General features: G+C 43.0%; 1 protein-coding gene across 1 annotated transcript in view; it reads right to left on the reverse strand.

Annotated features, from left to right (window-relative positions):
* Window positions 1-16,803, reverse strand: part of mtr (5-methyltetrahydrofolate-homocysteine methyltransferase) — a 75,617-nt gene extending 58,814 nt beyond the window's left edge. The window contains 8 exon segments of the mRNA XM_078229595.1: window positions 1,115-1,209; window positions 1,329-1,388; window positions 3,063-3,169; window positions 6,096-6,188; window positions 7,659-7,728; window positions 10,128-10,217; window positions 10,493-10,704; window positions 16,674-16,803. Of these exon segments, the coding sequence (XP_078085721.1) occupies window positions 1,115-1,209; window positions 1,329-1,388; window positions 3,063-3,169; window positions 6,096-6,188; window positions 7,659-7,728; window positions 10,128-10,217; window positions 10,493-10,704; window positions 16,674-16,710 (764 nt within the window). The 5' untranslated portion in view covers window positions 16,711-16,803.
* Window positions 16,804-24,899: the final 8,096 nt, after the last annotated feature.

Here is a 24,899-nt window from a genome sequence, read left to right on the forward strand (position 1 = left end):
GCACTGTAGGATTCTATGATTGGTTATCTCCATAAGACTGACAAAAGATTGTACAGTTCTTTGGTCATGACTCAGGAAGCTGCTCAGGACAATTAGATTCAGATTGCCTAATTTTAAAAAAGAAATACCCTAAATTCCAGTTTCATTTGCCTATTTCTGGACCTGATTTTCAGCAGTGAAAAAATTGACCTACCAATCAGTAAAAAAGGAATTTATTAAATAGAAAACGAAGAAAAAGAAATCTGTAAGAGAAAAACTGCTTTACTGATTGCGAGTAATGGGAAATCAACTGGGTTGGTTCTGGAAATTGCTTATATGTGTGAAAGTCCTTGAGCATGTCAATTCTATTTATTCACAGAAAGTTCATGCTGTTTCAGAGATTTGCAAAAACTTGTAACACAAGCATTTAGAGGACAGCAGCATCCAACAGCTGGCTGTCAATTGAGTCTCTTATCGAGTTACGCAGCCATAACTTGTCAGTCAAACATAAAACAGTCAACTCTCTTCTACAGACTATCAGATACACTTCACTGCATAGAAGCACAATACAAACAAGCAGGCCTTTTGAACACTGAACCTAAAAGGTTAAAATGATGCAAAAACAAAGAAAGCTCATGTTATTAAGGCAGCTTTGGTAGACTGATTAAGTAAGTATGAAATATTAAGAATCTCTTTTTGCTCCTTAAAACATTCTCTAATTGAACCATGAAGAATGTTCTTATGTATCATTAAAAATGCATTGGTCAGATTCCATCATGTAGCACAGGTTATACAGTTGCTAAATATTCCAGATAGCGTAACAGGTGGTTAGGATCATGTTATACTTGAATTATTTGAAGAGCAGCACAAATTGCAAGAGTAAAGCTCAAGCACTTTATATATATTACATTACAACAAACCACACTGAACACTTTCACAGTTTCTTTACTTTATATTCTGATGAAAGATATCCTTTTTCTTGTTTCTCTCCACGGATCTGCTAAGTATTTCCAGCATTTATTTTTGCATCCAAAACACCTACCCCTCTTTCTATATGTCACTACTTTCTACTGAACAAGTTCTTTGCTAAAAATTCTTCTGATTGCATCAATTGGCTGAAAGCCAACAGTCTTACCTAAGTGGTTCCACATGGGATACACTGATGACAAATGCCTCCCCTGTCTGACCAGAGAGTGTCCGTCCACTCTTATCTACAATTGTTCCAGAAATCTGTAAACAAAACAAAAATAAACCATTTAACTACAAAATGAAGTTACTAGGGTGGAGGCGGGTGGGGTGAAGCAGAGATAATGCAAAGTGGGGGAAAAATAATGATGTTCTACACTTACAAAGATGGGTCTGGGCTCATACTGCTCAGCAAACAGCTGCTGAATGGCAAACAAGGCAGCCTGTGAAAATAACATGGGACATTAGCAAAATGAAGTATTAATATTATAACTCTGCGGATTACAACATTGTTTTCTGAGGACTTGATAACATTCGACAGACCCTATCTGAGTCACTCAGGATTTTAAAAAAGGGATAATACATTCCTCCAGCAAATGTCTGGCAAGTAGCTGGGCCACACAAACCAGAAACAATTCTGAATCTGCTCAGATCAACAGCAGCACCAACATTGGTACTCCCTGGTGCCCCTGGGTTAAGAATAGTGATGGAAATAAATTCAGACAAGGTAGTAGATCCAAATCATTATCCACAAGAACAAAAGAAACAAGAGCAAGAGTAGGCCATTTGGTCCCTTAAGCCTGTTCCACTAATAAATAAGATGTGGAGATGCCGGCGTTGGACTGGGGTGGGCACTGTAAGTAGTCTCACAACACTAGATTAAAGTCCAACAGCTTTATTTGGTAGCACAAGCTTTTGGAACACTGCTCCTTCGTCAGGTGAGTTTTGCTCCTTAAAACTGTTGGACTTTAATCTGGTGTTGTGAGACTTCTTACTAATAAATAAGATCATGCCTGATCTGATTGTGGCCTGACCCCCACTTTCTTGCCTGCCCACATAACCTTTGGCTCCTTTGTTGACCAAAACTCTGTCTAACTTAGCCTTGAATATATTCAATTACCCAGCGTCCACTGCTCTCTGTGGAAGAAAATTCCAAAGACTAATGACTTCCTGACAGGAGAAATTCCTCCTCATCTTCATTTTAGATCCCTTATTTTTAAACTGAGTCCCCTAGTTCTAGATTCCCTCGCAAAGGGAAACATACCCTCAGCATCAACTTTATCAAGCCCCCTCAGAATCCTGTTTCAATAAGATCACCTCTCATTCTTCAAAACTCCAAAGGGTACCAGTCCAACATTTCCTCATAAGGCAACCTCTTCATCCCGCGAATCAGCTTGTGAACCTTCTCTAAACTGCTTCCAATGCAAGTTCATCCCTCTTAAGTAGGAGACTAAAGCTGCACACAATACTCTAGGTGTGATCTTGCCAATACCCTGTAGTTATAGCATGACTACCTTTACTTTCACATTCTATCCCCCTTACAATATATGCCAACATTCCATTTGCTTTCCTAATTACTTGCTGTACCTGCAGGCTAACTTTCTGTGATGCATATATGACGACACCCAGATTCCTCTGCATCGCAGCATTGTGCAGTCTCTCTCCATTTAAATAATATGCTGTTTTTCTATTCTTCCCCCTAAAGTGGACAACCTCATCTTTTCCCATATTATACCCCATCTGCCAAGATGTTGACTACTCACTTAACCGATCTATATCACTTTGCAGATTATTTGTGTCCTCCTCACAACTTGCTTTCCTATCTTCATATCATCAGCAAGTTTGGCTATAATAGTCAGTCCCTACATCCAAGTCATTCATATATAAATCTTCAACTGTTGAGGCCCAAGCACTGATTCCCATGGCACTGCACTCGAGACAGTTTGCCAAGTTGAAAGTGAGTGAAAAGAAAATTATATTTGTTTTTATGCAATTTCTGAACACAGGATGGATAGTCAAAATACCAGGATTTAAAATGAAAGCCAATATTAATAAATAGCTACAGGATTTTCTTTATAAGAATTTCCAAATTGGGTGATGTTTGATATGCCTGTTACCTTTGCGTTTGCTGTATCAAAAATTGTCTCTACCAGGAGAAGGTCAATACCACCATCGAGCAAGCCTTTGGCCTGTTCTTCATAAGCTTCAACTAACTCGTCGAATGCTGCAAAACAAGTTTATTGATAGTGAAACTCCATGAAATAATTAGAGCGAGACCATTTAGGAGCAAAGTTTGGGAGTATATTTTCCATAGAAAGGGTAGTGGAAATTCAGAAATTTCTCCCCAAAAGTCTTTGGGTACAAGAAAAATTGGAACTTTGAAGACTAAAAGATTTGTGTGAGATGAGGATATCAAAGGGATATGAGGTAAAAGGATTTGAGATGTAGATCAAGTATGAATGGTGGATTAGAACCAAGAAACTGAATCACAGAATCCCTACAGTGCAGAAGGAGCCCATTCGGCCCATTGAGTCTGCACCAACTCTCTGGCAGAGCATCTTACCCAGACTCCCCCCCTTGTCCTATCCCCATAACCCCACATATTTACCCCACCAATCCCCCTAACCTATACATCCTTGGACTGTGGGAGGAAACCGAAGCACCCGGAGGAAACCCACGCAGACACAGGGAGAATGTGCAAACTCCACGCAGACAGTCACCCGAGGCCCAAATCGAACCCAGATCCCTGGCACTGTGAGGCAGTGCTAACCACTGTGCCACCCGACTACTCCTGCTTCTTAATATTCCTGTGATGTGCAGATCAGAAAACTTCAGTAAACATGCCTGGTGAAGTTTGAAAACAATGCGCACAGTTCTTTACTACAATCCTTTGTTAGTTTAACAAATATTTGTTCAACTCTTGCAAGAATCCTAAGCATTCACTACTTACTATAAACTTGTTCATTTGTCCATAAACCCTCCCCCTTCTGAGTTCCATCCCATGCCCCACATTATCATTCTGAGTGATGGTAAACAGTTTCTCAGGCTTCAATGCATCTACTTCTCAAAGGATCTTGAATATTTCAATAAGGTCCCCTCTCAGTCTTCTCTACTTTAAGCAATTAAATTATTCAGTCTCTCCATGTAGCTCAGGGGTCTAATTCAAAGTACATGATGTGAAGCCCTTTTCTGATCTCATTCTGGAAAGATTATGTCTATTATATGGTAACATGGTACTAGGAATATACTATAAACAGTGACTAAGAACATAAGAAATAGGAGTAGACCATATGGTCCCTTGAACTTGCTCTGCCATTTAATGCTAATACTCTGCCTCAATTCCACTTTCACACCCACTCCCCGTATCCCTTGATTCCCTCAGAAATCTGTCAATCTAAACTTTAAATACTCAACAATGGAGCATCAACAAGCCTCTAGGTAGGCAATTCCAAAGATTCACAACTCTCATCTCAGACTTAAATGATTGACCTCATATCCCAAGATTGTACATCCGTATTCCAGATTCCCTAGCCAGGGTATACAACCTCATAATGACCAAGCCCCTTTTCAGAATATTATATGCTTCAATGAGGTGATCTCTCATTCTTCTAAGCCCCATTGGGAGATGAATGAAGGTAGGCAAAGTAATTCTTCTCTCCACCACTTGTATGAGGTGAAATCATGCCTTCAAGTTATCATCTTAACACTTCACCACATTATCATCAGCATGAAAGTTTACAATATGTAATATACAATAGCAACCAAGTTGGGAATTCCTAAACATTTTATGAATGAACACAGTAGCCTACGAGAGTCTATTTTTTGTAAACATCAGTAACTTATCTCGTAGGTCAAGTAACATGGTATGTGAATTTATAGCTTATCACTGTTTTTATGATGTGGCAGTCATAAAATCAAGATAAAGATCACTGCATAGAAAGTAGTACTAACTGGGAGCAGCCAATTCTACACCACCATTTTCAGTTTCTAAATATAATTGTTAAGGCAGTTCCAATTCCTAGCAATCAATTTAATACTTTTAAACTAACAAGTGGCAAGTAACACTTACACCACACAAGTGCCAAGCAATGACCATAGAATCATAGAATCTCTACAGTGCAGAAAGAGGCCATTGGGCCCATCGAGTCTGCACCAACCACAATCCCACCCAGGCCCTATTCCCATAACCCCAGATATTTACCCTGCCAATCCCCCTGACACTAAAGTCAATTTAGCATGACTAATCCACCTAGCCCGCACATCTTTGGAGGTAACTGGAGCACCCGGAGGAAACTCACTCACACACGGGGAGAATGTGCAAACTCCACACAGACAGTGACCCGAGGCCGGAATTGAACCTGGGTCCCTGGTGCTGTGAGGCAGCAGTGCTAACCACTGTGCCACCGTGCCGCCATTTCCAACAAGAGAGGATCTAACCATCACCCCTTGACTTCAATGGCATTACCATTGCTGAATCCCCACAATCAACATCCTGGGGTTACAATTGACCAGAAACTGAACTGGACTAGCCATATAAATACTGTGGCTATTAGAGTAGGCTTGGAATTCTGTGTTGAGTAACTCGCCTCCTAACTCCCAAAGCCTGTCTACCATCAACGAAACATAAGTCAGGAGTGTGACGGAATACTCTCTCTTTGCTCAGATGATTGTTGCTTTAACATCACTCAAGAAGCTTGACAACATCCAGGTCAAAGCAGCCTATTTAATTGCTATCTCTTCCACAAATATTCAATCCCTCCACACCATTGAACAGTGGCAGTCATGTGTACCATCCACAAGATGCACTGCAGGAACTCACCAAAGTCGCTTAGGAAGCATCTTCCGAACACATGATCACTACCATCTAGAAGGACAAGAGCAGCAGATACCTGGGAACACCACCATCTGGAGATTCCCCTCCTGACTTGGAAATATAGTGCCGTTCCTTCACTGTCACTGGGTCAAAATCCTGGAATTACCTCCCTAACAGCACTGTGGGTGTACCTATACTACAGGGAATACAATGGTTTCAGAAAGCACCCTCTGAACAACATCTAGGGACAGACAATAAATGTTGGCCTGGCCAGCAATGCCCAATGAATAACAAAACTGTCCAAAACTTTTCATTGGCACAGATATTATTTTCATACTTATATTCCTGTAGTCTGGTCTCTCCACAGATGGCGATATTGACAATGTTCTGTTGGTTGGTCCCATTGCACCTGCCACAAATCTTCGGGTACCTGTGACAAATCACATAAGTTAGTGACGCAATGCAAAACTTTACAAACAGGATACACCCTAATAAAAGTCTTGTAAATAGTAAATACTATTAAAGTATATACTATGTATATACATATTTACTTTTCTTTTGAAGTCAAATTTACACAGGAACAGGAGTGGGTTACTCAGGCCCGAGTCTGTTCTGCCATGCAATGAGATCATGGCTGATTTGTATCTCAAGTCCAATGACCTGCCTTAGCTCCATGTCCCTTAATAATCTTTAAAAGTAAAAATTTATTGATCTCACATTTGCCACCTTTGTGTGAACACATGTTTCCTACCTTCTCTCCTAAATGCCCTGGATCTGACTTTGAAATTAAACATACCATACATATAGATAAATTTTCTCTGTGTGATGCTCTAACATTGATCCTTACCACATTCAGAACAATTTGGTGCTACGAATAATTGGCTTTAATCCTAGAAGCGACATATCTATGTTTGATAAGGTTTGTTTTGTTTATGTAAAAAATAAAATTTATATTTGTTCATGGATAACCATGTAACACGTACTCTGATTTGCTCACTGGAACAATATATATCATGGCTTGTTACACACTTTAAAACAACTTTTGTTTTGCTACTAGCCTTTCTTTTGCACCCTATTTTTATAATAAGACCATAAGACATAGGAACAGAATTAGGCTACTCAGCCCATCGAGTCTGCTCCGCCATTCAATCATGGCTGATATTTTTCTCATTCCCATTCTCCTGCCTTTTCCCCATAATGATCTCCATATATCAATTGAATTAGTCAATTGTGACATCAAGATCGCTTCTTGACTGGGGTGCTGGAGCTGTGATCATGCTCAGGCTTCTAAAGTACCCTAATCAAGTATACATATACCTGCAGACTTAGGATTTGGTTTAACTTTGTGATTTAAGTTTCTTGTTTTCTTCTTACTGATAAATAGATTATGGATTTGTCCTTCAGTTCGAAATAATGAATTGCTTCCATTGTTCATTCCCATAATGTTTTCGGGTTTAAATGTGTCAGGATACAAATGTTTCTCTCTCCTCTGACTGCTGTCCAGCAGCTGAGACAACTATATGTTGCTCTAACTTGATATATTACTTCATCCATTTACAACTACTTAATATTCACAAGTCTAAAGATTAAGGTGAAGATGAATAAAATGTGCAACAGAAAAAGGCCGTTCTGACCAGCTGGTCCATGCCAGCGATTTTGCTCCACTTCAGCCTTCTCATCAAATTCTACCAACATAACTCTGTCTCCTCTCTCATTGCTTATCCAGGTTTCCCTCAGATGTAGCTTTACCATTCATATTAACTATTCTCTGTGGTAGCAAATTCCACATTCTCAATGCTCTCTGGGTGAAGAAGTTCCTCCTGAATCTTTATCCAATTTCTTGGTGACTATCTTGTATATTAATACATTTTATATTGACAACAACAAAGATGTCGGTTACCTGTTTGCACTCCCACATCATCAGCCACTTTCCTGGCCAGTTCTGCTGAGACTTTGTTTAGTCGGTAAGCCTGGATGGAAGAAAATCAACATAAATTGGACAGCGAATCTTAGTATCCCATTATTATGAGCAACATAGAGGAACTTGCATTAATACATTGCCCTATCATGTCCCGAAAGATTGATCACTTTAAGTGCAGATTGTTATGTAGGCAAGGAAAATAACTGTGCACTGCGAGGTCTCACAAGCTAATGGATGATCAGATAGTATGTTTTCAGACATGTTGGCTGAGAGATAAATGTTGGACAGGCCTTTCTTTGAACAATACAGTTTCTCTACACCCTAGCTGTGACTATAACACTACATTCTGCACTCTCTCATTTCCTTCTCCCTGAACGGTATGCTCTGTCTGTATAGGCCGCAAGAAACAAAATTTTTCACTGTATGCTAATACATGTGACAATAATAAATCAAATCAATATCATGGGATCTTTTCTGTTCATTTGAGCTGGCAGATGACGCTAGATTTAATGACCTATTCATAATGCAACACTCCTCCTTAGGAATGTACTGGTATCAGCCTAGATTATATGGTCAAGTCTATTTTGAGATTTGAATCCATAACATTCTGACTTGGTGCCAAGAATGTTACCAACTGGGCCAAACTAACAGACAAATACTAACTTCACCTTAAAAAATACCTTTGCAAAAGCAAAAAGAAACTGCAGATGCTGGAGGTTAAACAACTGGAATATTTTCATGGTATAAACCAAAGAATATCACCACAGCTCCCTAATGACTCAAAGCCAATGTTTAGAAAATAGTGCAATTTGACACAGCCAGCCTAACAATGGAAAATGTTAAATACAACATCTAGTCTTGTATTTAGTCATGACTGTTCTACCCTTTGTTGAGTTTAATTGATATATGCTAAAGTGGCAGTAAATTATTCCCAGTTATTTTTACAGTAAAGCTATATACATTCTGTGATGATATACTGAATACTAGGTTAATTCTGACCGCAATGCCCTCCTTTTCGTAATATGCAAATGAAATTCACCATCTAGCATTTTGTGTGAGTAATGGGCATTTTGCTAAGTTACTGGAAGGCAGCATAGTGTCTGTGGAATATTAGCATTATTGATCAGACAAGAATAGCCAAAGGGAGAAAACGGAAAATAAAATGCCAGTACTAGCAGAACTGTGTTAACGCTGCAACCAACAGCGCCATCAGCAGAGACATATACAAGTTCCATCAACCACATGGCTGTTGTGTGGAAATACCTAGCAGATGGCAGATATCTCCCCAAACTAACAAATGCGTGAAACGATTCCATCCCTTCCAACAAACCAGATAAATTTGCATTGGATTTGCCTCTAATATAACTTATTTAAATATGACTCACCTCACCTTAAAAACCCACGCACCCCGGACATTCTCTCTTCTACCTTCTTCCGTCAGGAAAAAGATACAAAAATCTAAGGTCATGTACCAACCTACACAAGAACAGCTTCTTCCCTGCTGCCATCAGACTTTTGAATGGACCTACCCTGCACTAAGTTGATCTTTCTCTATACCCTAGCTATGACTGTAACACTACATTCTGCACTGTCTCGTTTCCTTCTCTATGAACAGCATGCTTTGTCTGTATAGCGCGCAAGAAACAATACTTTTCACTGTATGCTAATACACACGACAATAATAAATCAAATCAAATCCTTCATAATTGAAACAACAGGCAAAAAGAAACTGCAGATGCCGGAAGTCAAACACAATAATAAAACTTTCTTAAATGTCAAAGTTGTGAGTTTCCTCCAAATAATATTGGAAATCAAAGGAATAAAATGAAAGGAATCATCATTCTTGACCTGCTACCTCTGACAGTTTCACAGCAGCACCAGCAGAGGTATGGGAGGAGGTTGGACAACAATTGAGAATAACACGTAAAGAAAATGTTTACATAAAAAAATGTAACCTAAAAAACTCACAAATATGGCTTAAAATCACTTTGCACAAATCTAGAGCCTACGATTGCAGAAAATAACTTATTCCATTACCATTAAGTTACATATCAGGCAAATTCCTCCCCTATTTTGTTGAGATGTCACTTGTTTATGCGTAATAATCTTAAGGAGTAAAACATAAATGAAGTTACAGCACTTGCACTATTAGTTTGAGACAGCAACTGTGCACCATGAGGACAATTCCATACCCAACTAATACCTCAGAACACTTACTAGAAAAGAAATGCTTGCACAATTTGTGAACAGCCTCTGCTCTGGACACTCTCCCCAGGAACTCTGTAGTTCCACTTATCTGGCAACACATCCATCTTAAGAATTACTTTGAATTAGGAAAAGGCAAAAGAGAGTTGTGAATAGTAAAATGGCACAAATGAATAAGATGATCACTCCTCTCACAATTTCCTGGATTGAGATTCAACTTTAGGTAGAGGAAAGAGTTCTTACCAAATGTTCCAACCCATAATCTGCCTGCGCAACTCTTGTGCTACTGAAGGTATTCGTCTCCACAATATCTGCTCCGGCCAGCAAGTATTCCTAATATTTAACAAAGATAAATTACACTTGCATTTCTGGTAAAAAGAAATTAAAATCTGCATAATTCAAAATCTTGCATTCGGCACGCACTTCATTCCTATAAACTTTACTTCCGGGTGTCACACTTTTCCATGTCAACTTTTGGGAAACTAACAATTCCATTTCGCTATGTAAAATGCCACAATGTAACTATTTATTCTGTTCACGTCTGTCAATTATTGGTTCTGCCCAGGAGATTCTGCAGCCTTAATTCGAGACCAAACAGTGCATCATACCTTGTGAATTTTGCAGATTACTTCAGATTTTGTTAGGCTGAGAAGGTCATTGTTCCCCTTTAAAGATTTAGGATGGTCTTTGAATTCCTCACCACGATAATCATCTTCCTCAAATTTGTGTTGTTGAATCATGGTGCCCATTCCTCCATCCAACACCATGATGCGTTTTTTCAAAATTGCTTTCAGTTCATCTTGAAGAGTGTTCCTTAGTTCTAGAATTAAGTTTATTTTTGATCAATTCAAGAACAGAGAATATATTCATGTTATTACCATTATTGGTTACTCCTTGCAAGTGAGGGTGATTGTCTTCCACGAGTCTGAAGATGGCTGATTTGGGAACTCAAGACTTTATGGCACTTAAGGTAATTTATTATTATGTGGGGTGTTTGGTCAGCTATTATTAATTCGCATCATGCTGTGTTCTTCGTATGTGGATCTCATCAGGGGCTGAGACAGGTGATGTTAGGGAGGAAGATAGTTGTGATAGCACGCACATGAAATAGATATTCATCACAGGAAGAAGCAGAAAGTCTTGCATTTATGTAGCATCTTTCATGATATCTGGACCTCGCAAAGCATTTCTCAGCCTATAAAGTACTTGTATGGTCAGTTGTGATGTAGGAAACTTCAGATAGCAAGCTCCCACAAACAGGAATGTGATGGCGACCAATCTGTTTTTTCTGATGTTTACAACAGAAGAAATATTGGCCAGGGCAACAGGGATAAACTCCCCTATTCTTCTTCAGAATAGGCGGCATGGTAGCACAGTGGTTAGTACTGCTGCTTCACAGCTCCAGGGACCTAGGTTCGAATCCCGGCTTGGGCTGTGTGGAGTTTGCACATTCTCCCTGTGTCTGCGTGGGTTTCCTCCAGGTGCTCCGTTTTCCTCCCACAGTCCAAAGATGTGCGGGCTAGGTTGATTGGCCATTCTAAATTACCCCTTAGTGTCCCGGGATGCATAGGTTAGAAGGGTTGGTGGGTAAATGTGTGGGGATGTGTGGATGGGGCCTGGGTGGGATTGTGTTTGGTGCAGACTCGATGGGCCGAATGGCCTCTTTCTGCACTGTGGGATTCTATGTGGAATTCTATGATTCTAATGTCATAGGATTTTTGATGTCCAGAGTAGGCAGGGTCTTTATCTAACATTTTATTTCACATAATCACAGAATGATTACAACAGAGATGGTTATTCAGCCCGTTCCATCTGTGCCAGTTCCCCGAGAGGCAGCACAATGCAGCATTCCCTCAATCCTGTATTCGCAGTGTCAGCATAGATTTTCATGTTCTACCATATTCTAACTCAGAGGCAAGAGTGTTATTAACTGAACCATGGCCGACACATAAAGATGCAAATGTTTAGCCTGAGATTGTAGACAAAGAAGGGATGAAACTGGTGGTGATGTCAGAGTTTGAGAATGTGGGGAGAGAGAGCTGGAGGGTGAAGACGGAGCTGAAGAGATTGGCTTTGGTCTTACTAATGGTTAACTGGAAGTCATTGCAATTCATCTAGAAATCAATGTTAGACAAGCAAGAGGGGTTGAAAGATTTGTTGGATCCGTACATATGAACAAGGAGTAGGGGCAGTCCATTTGGCCCCTTAGGCCTGCTCCATTATTCAATAAGATCACGGCTGATCTGATAGCAATCTCAAATCTGCATCCTACCCACCCCGGTGACCTAGCACCCCCTTGCTTACGAAGAATCTATCCACTTCCGCTTTAAATATATTTAAAGGCTCAACTTCCACTGCCTTTTCAGCAAGAGAGTTCCAAAGACTCATGACGTTTTAATTTTTTTTTGCCTTATATCTATTTTTAAACGGGCGACCTCTTATTTTTATACAGTGGCCCCTAGGGATGAGTGATGTCACTGCATAACTGATACCTTAAAAGAATAACTGGAGTTATGTTAATGGAATACAACTAACCCTTCAAGAAAAAATGTGAATTTATTTAGCAATTTATCAGGTCTTTAGAACACCCCAAAAATGCTATATTGCCAGAAGATTTCTTTGGAGTGTAGTACCATAGTTATATCGGCAATTGGTACACAGCAAGGTCACATCGACAATTAGTGAGTGTGTAACTCGAGATCTGTTTTTAAGTTGTAGTTTTGAGTTTGTGGCAAAGACAAGGGAAGATATTCCTGATGGTGGGGGAGTCCAGAACCAGGGGTCACAGTCTGAGGATTCGGAGCAGACCATTTAGGAAGGAGGTGAGGAGACATTTCTCCACCCAAAGAGTGGTGAGCTTGTGGAATTCATCACCACAGAAGGTAGTTGATGCCAAAACATTGAATGTATTCAAGAGGCAGCTGGGTATAGCATTTGGGGTGAATGGGATCAAAGGTTATGGGGAAAAAGCAGGATTAGGCTATTGAGTTGGACAATCAGCCATGATCATAATGAATGGTGGGGCAGGTTCGAAGGGCCAAATGGCCTCTTCCTGCTCCTATCTTCTATGTTTCCGTGTTACAATTCCTGTCCTTTTACCAATGTTGCCATTGGATCCTTTAGAGAAGAACAAAAAAAATAGGAAGTGGAATATGCCATTTGCTTTCAGCTCCACTCTGGCGTTCACATCCCATTGTAATATACCATCTGCTAATTCCCTGCAGTCTCTACATGTTGTTTTTCTGAAAACAAACATTTCCCAACTCTTGCTGCTCCAACGATTTTTTTAACTTTTCCTACCAAAGTGGATGGCATCACACCTCCTGACTGCCACGTTCTTGCCCCCTCACCCAACCCATCTATATCTTTCTGTATCGTCTTCATCACTTAACAATTTCCTACCTTTGTTAACATATCCAAGATTGCTGTTGAGACACTCAGTCCCCTTCTCTAAGTCATTAATATAGATTGTAATTAGCTGATGATAAAGTACTGATCCTTGTGGATAGTTGCAACCTACTAACCAGAAATGCCCTGAGGTAAATACTAATATATTACTCCCAATCCAATAAGTTCTGATATCTAACAGAACAGGCTCTGAACAGAGATTTGATTTAATGCATAATCTGACACCGCAGCTCTTCCTCAGTAGTGCACTGAAGGGTCAGTCTAGATTACAGCTCAGGTTTGCAGTGGAAAGCCAAACCATATTTTGTCTCAATGCAAAATGAATGCAAATAACTGAGTCAAGCGTACACCTGTTAGCTACATACAAAACTTTTACAAGTACAAGATTTTATATATATGTAAAGAGAAAAAGAAAAACTTGCATTTATATAGCACGTTTTGCAGTGTTTTACAGTCAATTAACTACATTTGAAATGCAATCACTGTTGTAGTGCTGGAATATAAATATTTCCAATACTAAAAATGTCCATAACTGGATTAAGCAGGAGCTAACAAATGGGTTTTACACCATCAATCACCATTTCAACAAGATTAAATACTGCAAACCTGATACCGAGGTTATCATCTTCTAATAACTTCTTCGTGACCACTAGACATCATTAAGGACTGCTTTAACAAATCTTGAACCCAAACTGGCATTTCCATCAGATGAAGCGATGGCACAATGAAGACTACTGCATGCATGCTTTTATATTGTACTCTAGAGCCACCTGTACTACAATTACTACAGAAGGGCTTGCATGTACATGCCATCTTTAATAACTTCAATCCATATCAAAGCACTTGACGGCCACTAAAGCAATACTTTTAATCCCCCTGTACGTTAGGAAAACAAAGCTGACAATCTGCACATAAGGGTTATGCAAAAAGCAGTAAAATGCAAGAGCAGGTCATTTTTTTAAGCCAAACTGATTGAAGGATAATTATTGACCATCACCACTCCTCTGACTTTTCTTTGTCAGTAAGAAGTCTCACAACACCAGGTTAAAGTCCAACAGGTTTATTTGGTAGCAAAAGCCACTAGCTTTCGGAGCGCTGTTCCTTCATCAGGCAAGTGGGCGTTCTGTTCACAAACAGGGCATAGAAAGACACAAACTCAATTTACAAAATAATGATTGGAATGCGAGTCTTTACAGGTAATCAAGTCTTAAAGGTACACACAATGTGAGTGGAGAGAGCGTTAAGCACAGGTTAAAGAGATGTGTATTGTCTCCAGACAAGATAGTTAGTGAGATTTTGTAAGCCCAGGCAAGTCGTGGGGATTACAGATAGTGTGACATGAACCCAAGATCTCGGTTGAGGCTGTCCTCATGTGAGCGGTACAGTAAAGTGCTGAGGTGACCATCCTTGACGGAGATGCGTGTGTCCAAGAATGCAACCGATTCCAGAGAGTAGTCCATGGTGAGTCTGATGGTGGGATGGAACTTGTTGATGTCATCATATAGTTGTTTCAGTGATTGTTCACCATGAGGACAAAGGAAGAAAATGTCATCGATGTATCTAGTGTATAGCATCAGTTGAAGGTCCTGTGCGGTGAAGAGGTCTTGTTCAAACCTGTGCATGAAGATGTTGGCATATTGAGGTGCGAATTTGGTCCCCATGGCTGTTCCGTGTGTCTGGATGAAGAACTGGTTGTTGAAGGTGAAGACATTGTGGTCTAGGAACAAGTTCCATCCCGCCATCAGACTCACCATGGACTACTCTCCGGAATCGGTTGCATTCTTGGACACACGCATCTCCATCAAGGACGGTCACCTCAGCACTTCACTGTACTGCAAGCCCACGGATAACCTCACAATGCTCCACTTCCCACCCTAAACACGTTAAAGAAGCCATCCCCTCCGGACAAGCCCTCCGTAAATACAGGATCTGCTCAGATGAGGAGGATCGCAACAGACACCTCCAGACGCTGAAAGATGCCCTCATAAGAACAAGATATGGCGCTCGACTCATCGATCGACAGTTCCGACGTGCCACAGCGAAAAACCACACCGACCTCCTCAGAAGACAAACACGGGACACAGCGGACAGAGTACCCTTCGTCGTCCAGTACTTCCCTGGAGCGGAGAAGCTACGACATCTTCTCCGGAGCCTTCAACATGTCATTGATGAAGACGAACATCTCGCCAAGGCCATCCCCACACCCCCACTTCTTGCCTTCAAATAACCGCACAATCTCAAACAGACCATTGTCCACAGCAAACTACCCAGCCTTCAGGAGAACAGTGACCACGGCACCACACAACTCTGCCACAGCAACCTCTGCAAGACGTGCCGGATCATCGACACGGATGTCATCATGAGACCATCCACCAGGTACACGGTACATACTCTTGCAACTCGGCCAACGTTGTCTACCTGATACGTTGCAGGAAAGGATGTCCCGAGGCATGGTACATTGGGGAGACCATGCAGACGTTACGACAACAGATGAATGAACACTGCTCTACAATCACCAGGCAAGAGTGTTCTCTTCCTGTTGGGGAACACTTCAGCGGTCACGGGCCTCTGATCTTCAGGTAAGCGTTCTCCAAGGCGGCCTTCACAACACACGACAACGCAGAGTCGCTGAGCAGAGACTGATAGCCAAGTTCCGCACACATGAGGACGGCATCAACCAGGATCTTGGGTTCATGTCACACTATCTGTAACCCCCACGACTTGCCTGGGCTTGCAAAATCTCACTAACTGTCTTGTCTGGAGACAATACACATCTCTTTAACCTGTGCTTAACGCTCTCTCCACTCACATTGTGTACACCTTTAAGACTTGATTACCTGTAAAGACTCGCATTCCAACCATTATTTTGTAAATTGAGTTTGTGTCTTTATGTGCCCTGTTTGTGAACAGAACTCCCACTTACCTGACAAAGGAGCAGCGCTCCGAAAGCTTGTGGCTTTTGCTACCAAATAAACCTGTTGGACTTTAACCTGGTGTTGTGAGACTTCTTACTGTGTTTACCCCAGTCCAACACCAGCATCTCCGCATCATTTTCTTCGTCAGAACAACGATTATGTTTAATGCCTTTTCTTAAAGTTGGTACATCCGACAATGCAGCACTCCCTCGGGACTGGAGTGTCAAGCCTAGATTATATTCTTAGGATTGTGACTTGAAATCCTTCAGCCTCAGTGTTGTAACCGAGCCAACTGCTGAAATTTGGACAGCGGTATTTTTATACGTGATACTGCCCCGCTGTGAGGTTCCCGCCATGTGCAGAGCCTCCACAGCTCAATCTCCTGGTGCTCTGACTGACAGGATGAATGTCCCTCTCCCTGCAGCCCCTTGCCCTCAGCCTTAACGTTACCCTGAACCCCGCTTACCGGCTTCCACCGGTCCCGTACCGAAAGTCGGTGCCATAATGCACCGTCCGTTCGTGAGTCTGGCGAATTTTAGCCAGGTTTGGCAAACGCCAAGAACCCGACCAGTTCCCGCGATTCGAAGCAGCGCGAAAATCTTCCCAGCATTGGCTCACCGAAGCCGGCCTCCCCGATCCTACTGCGCAGGCGCAGGCACCTACTCTGCTCCCTCCGGCCGCACTGATGCGCAGGCGCCAACTCTCAACCGCCTCCCGAGGCAGGCATGACTGCGCAGGCGTCAAAACGCCTTGTACCCTTTCCGGACAAGAGGCTTGTGCGCAAGCACCATCTCCGCCACAGCTGTTATCACTGCGCAAGCGCCGTTTTCCAGCGCTCACTTGATCTGATTTATTATTGTCACATGTATTAACACAGTGAGAGTTTTAACAACACTAAGGTAAAACTGTTACTGTGTTTACCCCAGTCCAACGCCGGCATCTCCACATCATGACATGTATTAACATACAGTGAAAAGTATTGTTTCTTGCACGCTATACAGACAAAACACCATTCATAGAGGAGGAAACGAGAGAGTGCAGAATGTAGTGTCACAGTCATAGCTAGGGTGTAGAGAAAGATCAGTTTAATGCGAGGTAGGTCCATTCAAAAGTCTTGACAGCAGCAGGGAAGAAGCTGTTCTTGAGTCAGTTGGTACGTGACCTCTTTTCCCGACCGGAAAAAGGTGGAAGAGAGAATGTCCGGGGTGCGTGGGGTCCTTAATTATGCTGGCTGTCTTGCCGAGGCAGCGGGAAGTTTAGACGGAGTCAATGGATGGGAGGCAGGTTTGCGTGATGGATTGGGCTACATTCACGACCTTTTGTACTTCTTTGCGGTCTTGGGCAGAGCAGGGGCCATACCAAGCTGTGATACAACCAGAAAGAATACTTTCCGTGGTGCATCTGTAAAAGTTGGTGAGAGTCGTAGCTGACATGCCAAATTTTCTTAGTCTTCTGAGAAAGTAGAGGCTTTGGTGGGCTTTCTTAACTATAGTGTCAGCATGGGGGGACCACGATAGGTTAATGGTTGGTGATCTGGACACCTAAAAACTTGAAGCTCTCGACCCTTTCGACTTCATCCCCATTGATGTAGACAGGGGCATGTTCTCCTTTACGCTTCCTGAATTCAATAACAATCTCCTTTGTTTTGTTGACATTGAGGGAGAGATTATTGTTGCCGCTCCAGTTCACCAGATTCTCGATCTCATTCCTGTACTCTGTCTCGTCATTGTTTGAGATCCAACCCACTATGGTGGTGTCGTCAGCAAACTTGAAAATCAAATTGGAGGGGAATTTGGCCACACAATCATAGGTGTACAAGGAGTATAGTAGGGGGCTGAGAACACAGCCTTGTGGGGCACCGGTGTTGAGGATGATCGTCGAGGAGGTGTTGTTGCCTATCCTTACTGATTGTGGTCTGTGAGTTAGGAAGTTCAGGATCCAGTCGCAGAGGGAGCGTGTAATGTGTGTTAAACAAATTTGCTTATTGCGTTCTGCAACTGGTAGCAGTCCCACTGGTTGGAATATAATGCAGCACCCAGGCACCTTGAAGAAGAAGCAACATTTCAAGTTTAAACTTGTAAACTGTAGATTTATAAGTTATTCATTCCCCATCTTAACATAGTAAAATAAAAAATAGCTGGAGTAGGCCATTTGACCCTTTGAACCTGCTCCGCCATTCATTTTCATCAAGGGTGATCATCAAATTCAATATCCTGATCCTGCCTTTCCCCCCTGTCGGGGAACACTTCAGCAGTCAAGGGCATTCAACTTCTGATCTTCGAGTAGGCGTTCTCCAAGGCGGCCTTCAAGACACAGGACAATGCAGACTCGCCGAGCAGAAACTGATAGCTAAGTTCCACACACCTTTAGCCCCTAGAACTATATCTAATTCCTTCCTCTGGAGATGCCGACGTTGGACTGGGGTGGGCACAGTAAGAAGTGTCACAATACCAAGTTAAAGTCCAACAGGTTTATTTGGTAGCACGAGCTTTTGGAGCACTGCCCCTTCATCAGGTGAATGGAGAGTTGGGTTCACAAACAGGGCATACATAGACACAGACTCAATTACAAGATAATGCTTGGAATGCGAGTCTTAACAGGTAATCAAGTCTTTACAGATGCAGACAATGCAAGTGGAGAGAGGGTTAAGCACAGGTTAAAAAGGTGTGAATTGTCTCAAACCAGGACAGTTAGTAAGATTTTGTAAGCCCAGGCAATTCGTGGGGGTTAAAGGTAGTGTGACATGAACCCAAGATCCCAGTTGAGGCCGTCCTCATGTGTGCGGAACTTAGCTATCAGTTTCTGCTCGGCGATTCTGCGTTGTCATGTGTCTTGAAGGCTGCTGAGGTGACCGTCCTTGATGGAGATGCGTGTGTCCAAGAATGCAACCAATTCTGGAGAGTAGTCCATGGTGAGTCTGATGATGGGATCGAACTTGTTGATGTCATCATGTAGTTGTTTCAGTGATTGTTCACCGTAAAGAAAAGTAAAGTATATTTATTAGTCACAAGTAAGGCTTACATTAACACTGCAATGAAGTTACTGTAAAATTCCCCTAGTTCGCCATGATTGTTCGCTGTGAGTCCAAAGAAAGAAAATATCATCGATGTATCTGGTGTATAGCATCGGTTGAAGGTCCCATGCAGTGAAGAGGCCTTGTTCGAACCTGTGCATGAAGATGTTGGCATATTGAGATGTGAATTTGGTCCCCATGGCTGTTCTGTGTGGCGTCTGGAGATTGGCAGTTGTCGGCATTGAGTACTGAGGCAGTTGCAGCAATGCCGTCGTCGTGGGGGATGCTGGTGTAGAGTGCCAAGACATCCATTGTGACGAGGCGTGTTCCTGGTTCAACTGTTCCATGGGTGCTGAGTTTCTGTAAGACAAAGAAAGAACAAAGAACAATACAGCACAGGAACAGTCCCTTCGGCCCTCCAAGCCCGTGCCGCTCCCCGGTCCAGGATTGAATCCTGAATCCAGGATCCCCGCCCAATTTTCCAGCCTATCTACATACTAATATCCTATCCACCGAGCTGTCCCTCACAGCTACGATGCTTTGTTCATCACAACCTATTAATTCACCCCCACCCCCCCATTCCAGACCATGTGATCTCCAGGGAGAGGCGAAAACCCAGAGTGAAAACCCCAGGGCCAATATGGGGAAAAAAAATCTGGGAAATTCCTCTCCGACCCCCTGAGGCGATCGAAACGAGTCCAGGAGATCACACTGGCCCCGATCGGAAAATGCTTCCCAACCCTATTCATTTCCACTTCTGCTTTACGAACACCATCTGAATTCCCTGCCCCCGAGACAGGTTCCCAACTATCCGCAGTCTCGCTCTGTACTGGCACCAGCAAGATGATCATAGAATGAAGCCTTGAAACGAGAAACAAAGAACAATTAGCCCGCGCCGCTCCCTGGTCCAAACTAGACCACTCTTTTGTATCCCTCCATTCCCACTCCGTTCATATAGCTGTCTAGATAAGTCTTAAACGTTCCCAGTGTGTCCGCCTCCACCACCTTGCCCGGCAACACATTCCAGGCCCCCACGACCCTCTGTGTAAAATATGTCCTTCTGATATCTGTGTTAAACCTCCCCCCCCTTCACCTTGAACCTATGACCCCTCGTGAACGTCACCACCGACCCGGGGAAAAGCTTCCCACCGTTCACCCTATCTATGCCTTTCATAATTTTATACACCTCTATTAAGTCTCCCCTCATCCTCCGTCTTTCCAAGGAGAACAACCCCAGTTTCCCCAATCTCTCCTCATAACCAAGCCCCTCCATACCAGGCAACATCCTGGTAAACCTCCTCTGTACTCTCTCCAAAGCCTCCACGTCCTTCTGGTAGTGTGGCGACCAGAACTGGACGCAGTATTCCAAATGTGGCCGAACCAACGTTCTATACATCTGCAACATCAGACCCCAACTTTTATACTCTATGCCCCGTCCTATAAAGACAAGCATGCCATATGCCTTCTTCACCACCTTCTCCACCTGTGACGTCACCTTCAAAGATCTGTGGACTTGCACACCCAGGTCCCTCTGCGTCTCTACACCCTTTATGGTTCTTCCATTTATCGTGTAGCTCCTCCCTACATTATTCCCACCAAAATGCATCACTTCGCATTTATCAGGATTGAACTCCATCTGCCATTTCCTTGCCCAAATTTCCAGCCTATCTATATCCTTCTGTAGCCTCTGACAATGTTCCTCACTATCTGCAAGTCCTGCCAGTTTTGTGTCGTCCGCAAACTTACTGATCACCCCAGTTACTCCTTCTTCCAGATCATTTATATAAATCACAAACATCAGAGGTCCCAATACAGAGCCCTGCGGTACACCACTAGTCACAGGCCTCCAGCCGGAAAAAGACCCTTCCGCTACCACCCTCTGTCTTCTATGACCAAGCCAATTCTCCACCCATCTAGCCACCTCCCCCTTTATCCCATGAGATCCAACCTTTTTCACTAGCCTACCATGAGGGACGTCTGTAGTGTCACGACAGAAGCTGCGGGTTCCTTGTACAATGGGTTTCAGGATGCCCTTGACGTAGCTGGAGAGGTTCTCACATAGGGTCCCATTGCCTGATACATGGGACGGCCAGGTGTGTTGGCCTTGTGTATATTCGGGAGGCAGTAGAGATCTCCAACGCAGAGAGTACGTGGGACGAGAGCACAGAGTGTGCTCTGAAGGTGCTCAAAGGTCTTGATCAGTCTGTTGAGTTGGTGGGTGTGTTCTTTGGTCGGGTCTGCAGGTAACTGTCTGTAGTGTTCCTCGTTGTTCAGTTGTTGGTACACTTCTTTGCAGTAATCCGTTCTGTTCAGTATGACGGTGGCCCCCCCTTTGCTGGTTTGATGACAATGTTGCAGTTGGTCTTGAGAGCGTGGATGGCGTTGCGTTGTGCTTGGGTGACGTTCGGGCCTGTTGTGAGTGCGGCTGAAGAATTTCTGTAAGAAGTCCGTAGTGTTGCGACAGAAAGTGGGGGTTCCTTGTACAATGGGTTTCAGGATGCCCTCGACGTAGCCGGAGAGGTTCTCACACAGGGTTCCTTTGCCTAATACAATGGGACGGCCAGGTGTGCTGGCCTTGTGTATCTACGGGAGGCAGTAGAGATCTCCAACGCAGGGAGTACGTGGGATGAGAGCACGACGACGGCATTGCTGCAACTGCCTCAGTCCTCAACGTCATTCTATCCCACCATCACTCACCATGGACTACTCTCCGGAATCGGTTGCATTCTTGGACACACGCATCTCCATCAAGGATGGTCACCTCAGCACTTCACTGTACCGTAAGCTCACGGATAACCTCAAGATGCTCCACTTCTCTAGCTTCCACCCTAAACAAGTTAAAGAAGCCATCCCCTATGGACAAGCCCTCCGTATACACGGGATCTATTCAGATGAGGAGGAACGCAACAGACATCTACAGACGCTGAAAGACACCTCGTAAGAACAGGATATGGTGCACGATTCATCAATCAACAGCTTTGATGCGCCACAGCGAAAAACTACACCAACCTCCTCAGAAGATGGGAAAACACGGGACACGGTGGACAGAGTACCCTTCGTCGTCCAGTATTTCTCCAGAGCGGAGAAGCTATGACATCTTCTTCGGAGCCTTCAACATGTCATTGATGAAGACGAACATCTCGCCAAGGCCACCCCCACACCCCCACTATTTACCTTCAAACAACCGCGCAACCTCAAACAGACCATTGTTCGCAGCAAACTACCCAGCCTTCAGGAGAACAGTGACCACGGCACCACACAACCCTGCAAGAGCAACCTCTGCAAGACGTGCCGGATCATCGACACGGTTGCCATCATCTCATGTGAGAACACCATCCACCAGGTACATGGTACATACTCGTGCGACTCGGCCAACGTTGTCCACCTGATACGCTGCAGGAAAGGATGTCCCGAGACATGGTACATCGACGAACCCATGCAGACGCTACGACAATGGATGAATGGCCACTGCTCAACAATCACCAGGCAGGAGTGTTCCCTTCCTGTCGGGGAACACTTCAGCAGTCATGGGCATTCAGCCTCTGATCTTCGGGTAAGCGTTCTCCAAGGCGGCATTCAAGACACATGACAATGCAGAATCGCTGAGCAGAAACTGATAGCCAAGTTCCGCACACATGAGGACGGCCTCAACCGGGATCTTGGGCTCATATCACACTACCTGTAATCCCCATGACTTGCCTGGGCTTGCAAAATCTTACTAACTGTCCTGGCTTGAGACAATTCACATTTTAACCTGTTCTTAACCCTCTCTCCACTCACATTGTCTGCACCTGTAAAGACTTGATTACCTGTTAAGGCTCACATTCCAACCATTATTTTGTAATTGAGTCTATGTCTATATATGCCCTGTTTCTGAACCCAACTATCCACTCACCTGATGAAGGGACAGCGCTCCGAAAGCTCGTGCTACCAAATAAACCTGTTGGTCTTTAACCTGGTGTTGTGAGACTTCTTACTAATTCCTTCTTGGAATCACTCAACATTTTGAGTGAATGATGCTTTAAAGGTGTGATTACCACAGAACAGTTCAATATCCTTCTCATCTTTTCTATTTTAGGTTATCACCTCTGTTCCCTTGTGTCATCCACCCAACCCCAACTAAACTACTGGCGAGAAAAGAACTAATATTTGATGTAATAGATATTCATTCATATTTGCAAAAAAAAAGCTTCTTCAGTTTGGATGGAAGCAGGCACCAAGTGGAGGTGATAGATCTTTTTTGGGAAATGTTTGACGAAAGAGGAATGAGAGGATGGAATTCACTGCCTGAGTTGGTGGTGGAGGCAGAGACCCTAAGCTTGTGTAAAAAGTACCTGGATCTGCACTTTAAGTGTTGTAAGCTGCAGGGCTATGGGGCATGTGCAGGAAAATGGGATTCGAAAGGCTACCTGGGTGTCTTTAGGTCACAATGGACAAGATAGATCAAATGTCCCACTTCTGTGCTGTTTCATTTCTATGGTTCATGGATACACCACAGTGTGTCACAGCTCTTGCACCAAAACCCAAAGCTCAAGTTTCTGTAGCTGGTGACACCTCCTGTACTTGTGGTGATCTGGGATATTGGTGGCACCCACAACTTACCACATATTACAGGAAGTGCATCCCACATGACTGTACTGTCCAGCCATGCCTTCAATTTACATCCCTCATGCTAACTTTATTTTACTTTGGTTATCTAACTACTTTATTTTACCTGCCCTTGACTTAACTTTATTTCCCTAATGCTCATGCTTTTTACTTAAATCTAAGTAGCTACTTCTCGAATAATAAAGATTTTTTCTAATTTTCAGCAACTTAAAGAGCCTCCCTAACCGCAAATTCTCACCGACTTCAACTTTATGAAGTTTCTCACAAACTTCTGTTTCTCCTGTAATGTCCCTCCTACATTCTTTTTCAAACTCAGCCCTCTCGTGTCTTTTCAATTCCATTTCCCCTGGAGGCTGAGATATGCACTTAACCTCTTATTTATACTGCTGAAATTCAGATGAGTCTACCAGCTGGCAGTTACAGAACCAGATAGGCCAGTTATTTAATTTGCTGATGTCACTTGCTCTCCAGCGGAGAGCTTGACTTGCTTGGTTAGCCCTGCCCAAAGCCAGAAGAAAATTAAAACTTAAACTCAAGTTAATGCTAAATTGTGAGCAAGCAATTCTAGATTGAATGAAATGGATTGAGACTTGAAACTTAAGATTTAATTCCCCTACTCGCCAGTCATTCCACGCCATGTCAGCTGCACTCTGTGCCACTGCACTGAACCTCTCTTATTTATACTACTGAGATTCAGAAGATTCTAGTATATGGGCTGTTACAGAACCTGATTAGGCCAGGGTATAACTCTCCAGCTCCTCTTCACAATAGTGGCATGAGAATTTTATCTCCATCTATGATGATTTCATTCGTACGTTTAACCCATTTGGTGGAAGTGTTCTGAAATACATTTTTTTCTATCTTTATTATGAGTGCTTGAATAGTCATTTTCCTGTGTTTTTCAGCTCCCAGCCTTCTGATGAGTTGCCTGCCAGTGATGGAGTGGGAGCAACTCCGAAGAAATTCCTGGCTTTTCAATTCAGCTGCTTAGGTATGTCATTCACGAATCAGATCAGAATTCACACAAACCCAATGGTTGACGTTTCCACTAATAAATCTTGGGGTGTAAAC

The sequence above is a fragment of the Mustelus asterias genome, chromosome 15 (genome assembly GCF_964213995.1).
Source record: "Mustelus asterias chromosome 15, sMusAst1.hap1.1, whole genome shotgun sequence".
Taxonomy (NCBI): Eukaryota; Metazoa; Chordata; class Chondrichthyes; order Carcharhiniformes; family Triakidae; genus Mustelus; species Mustelus asterias.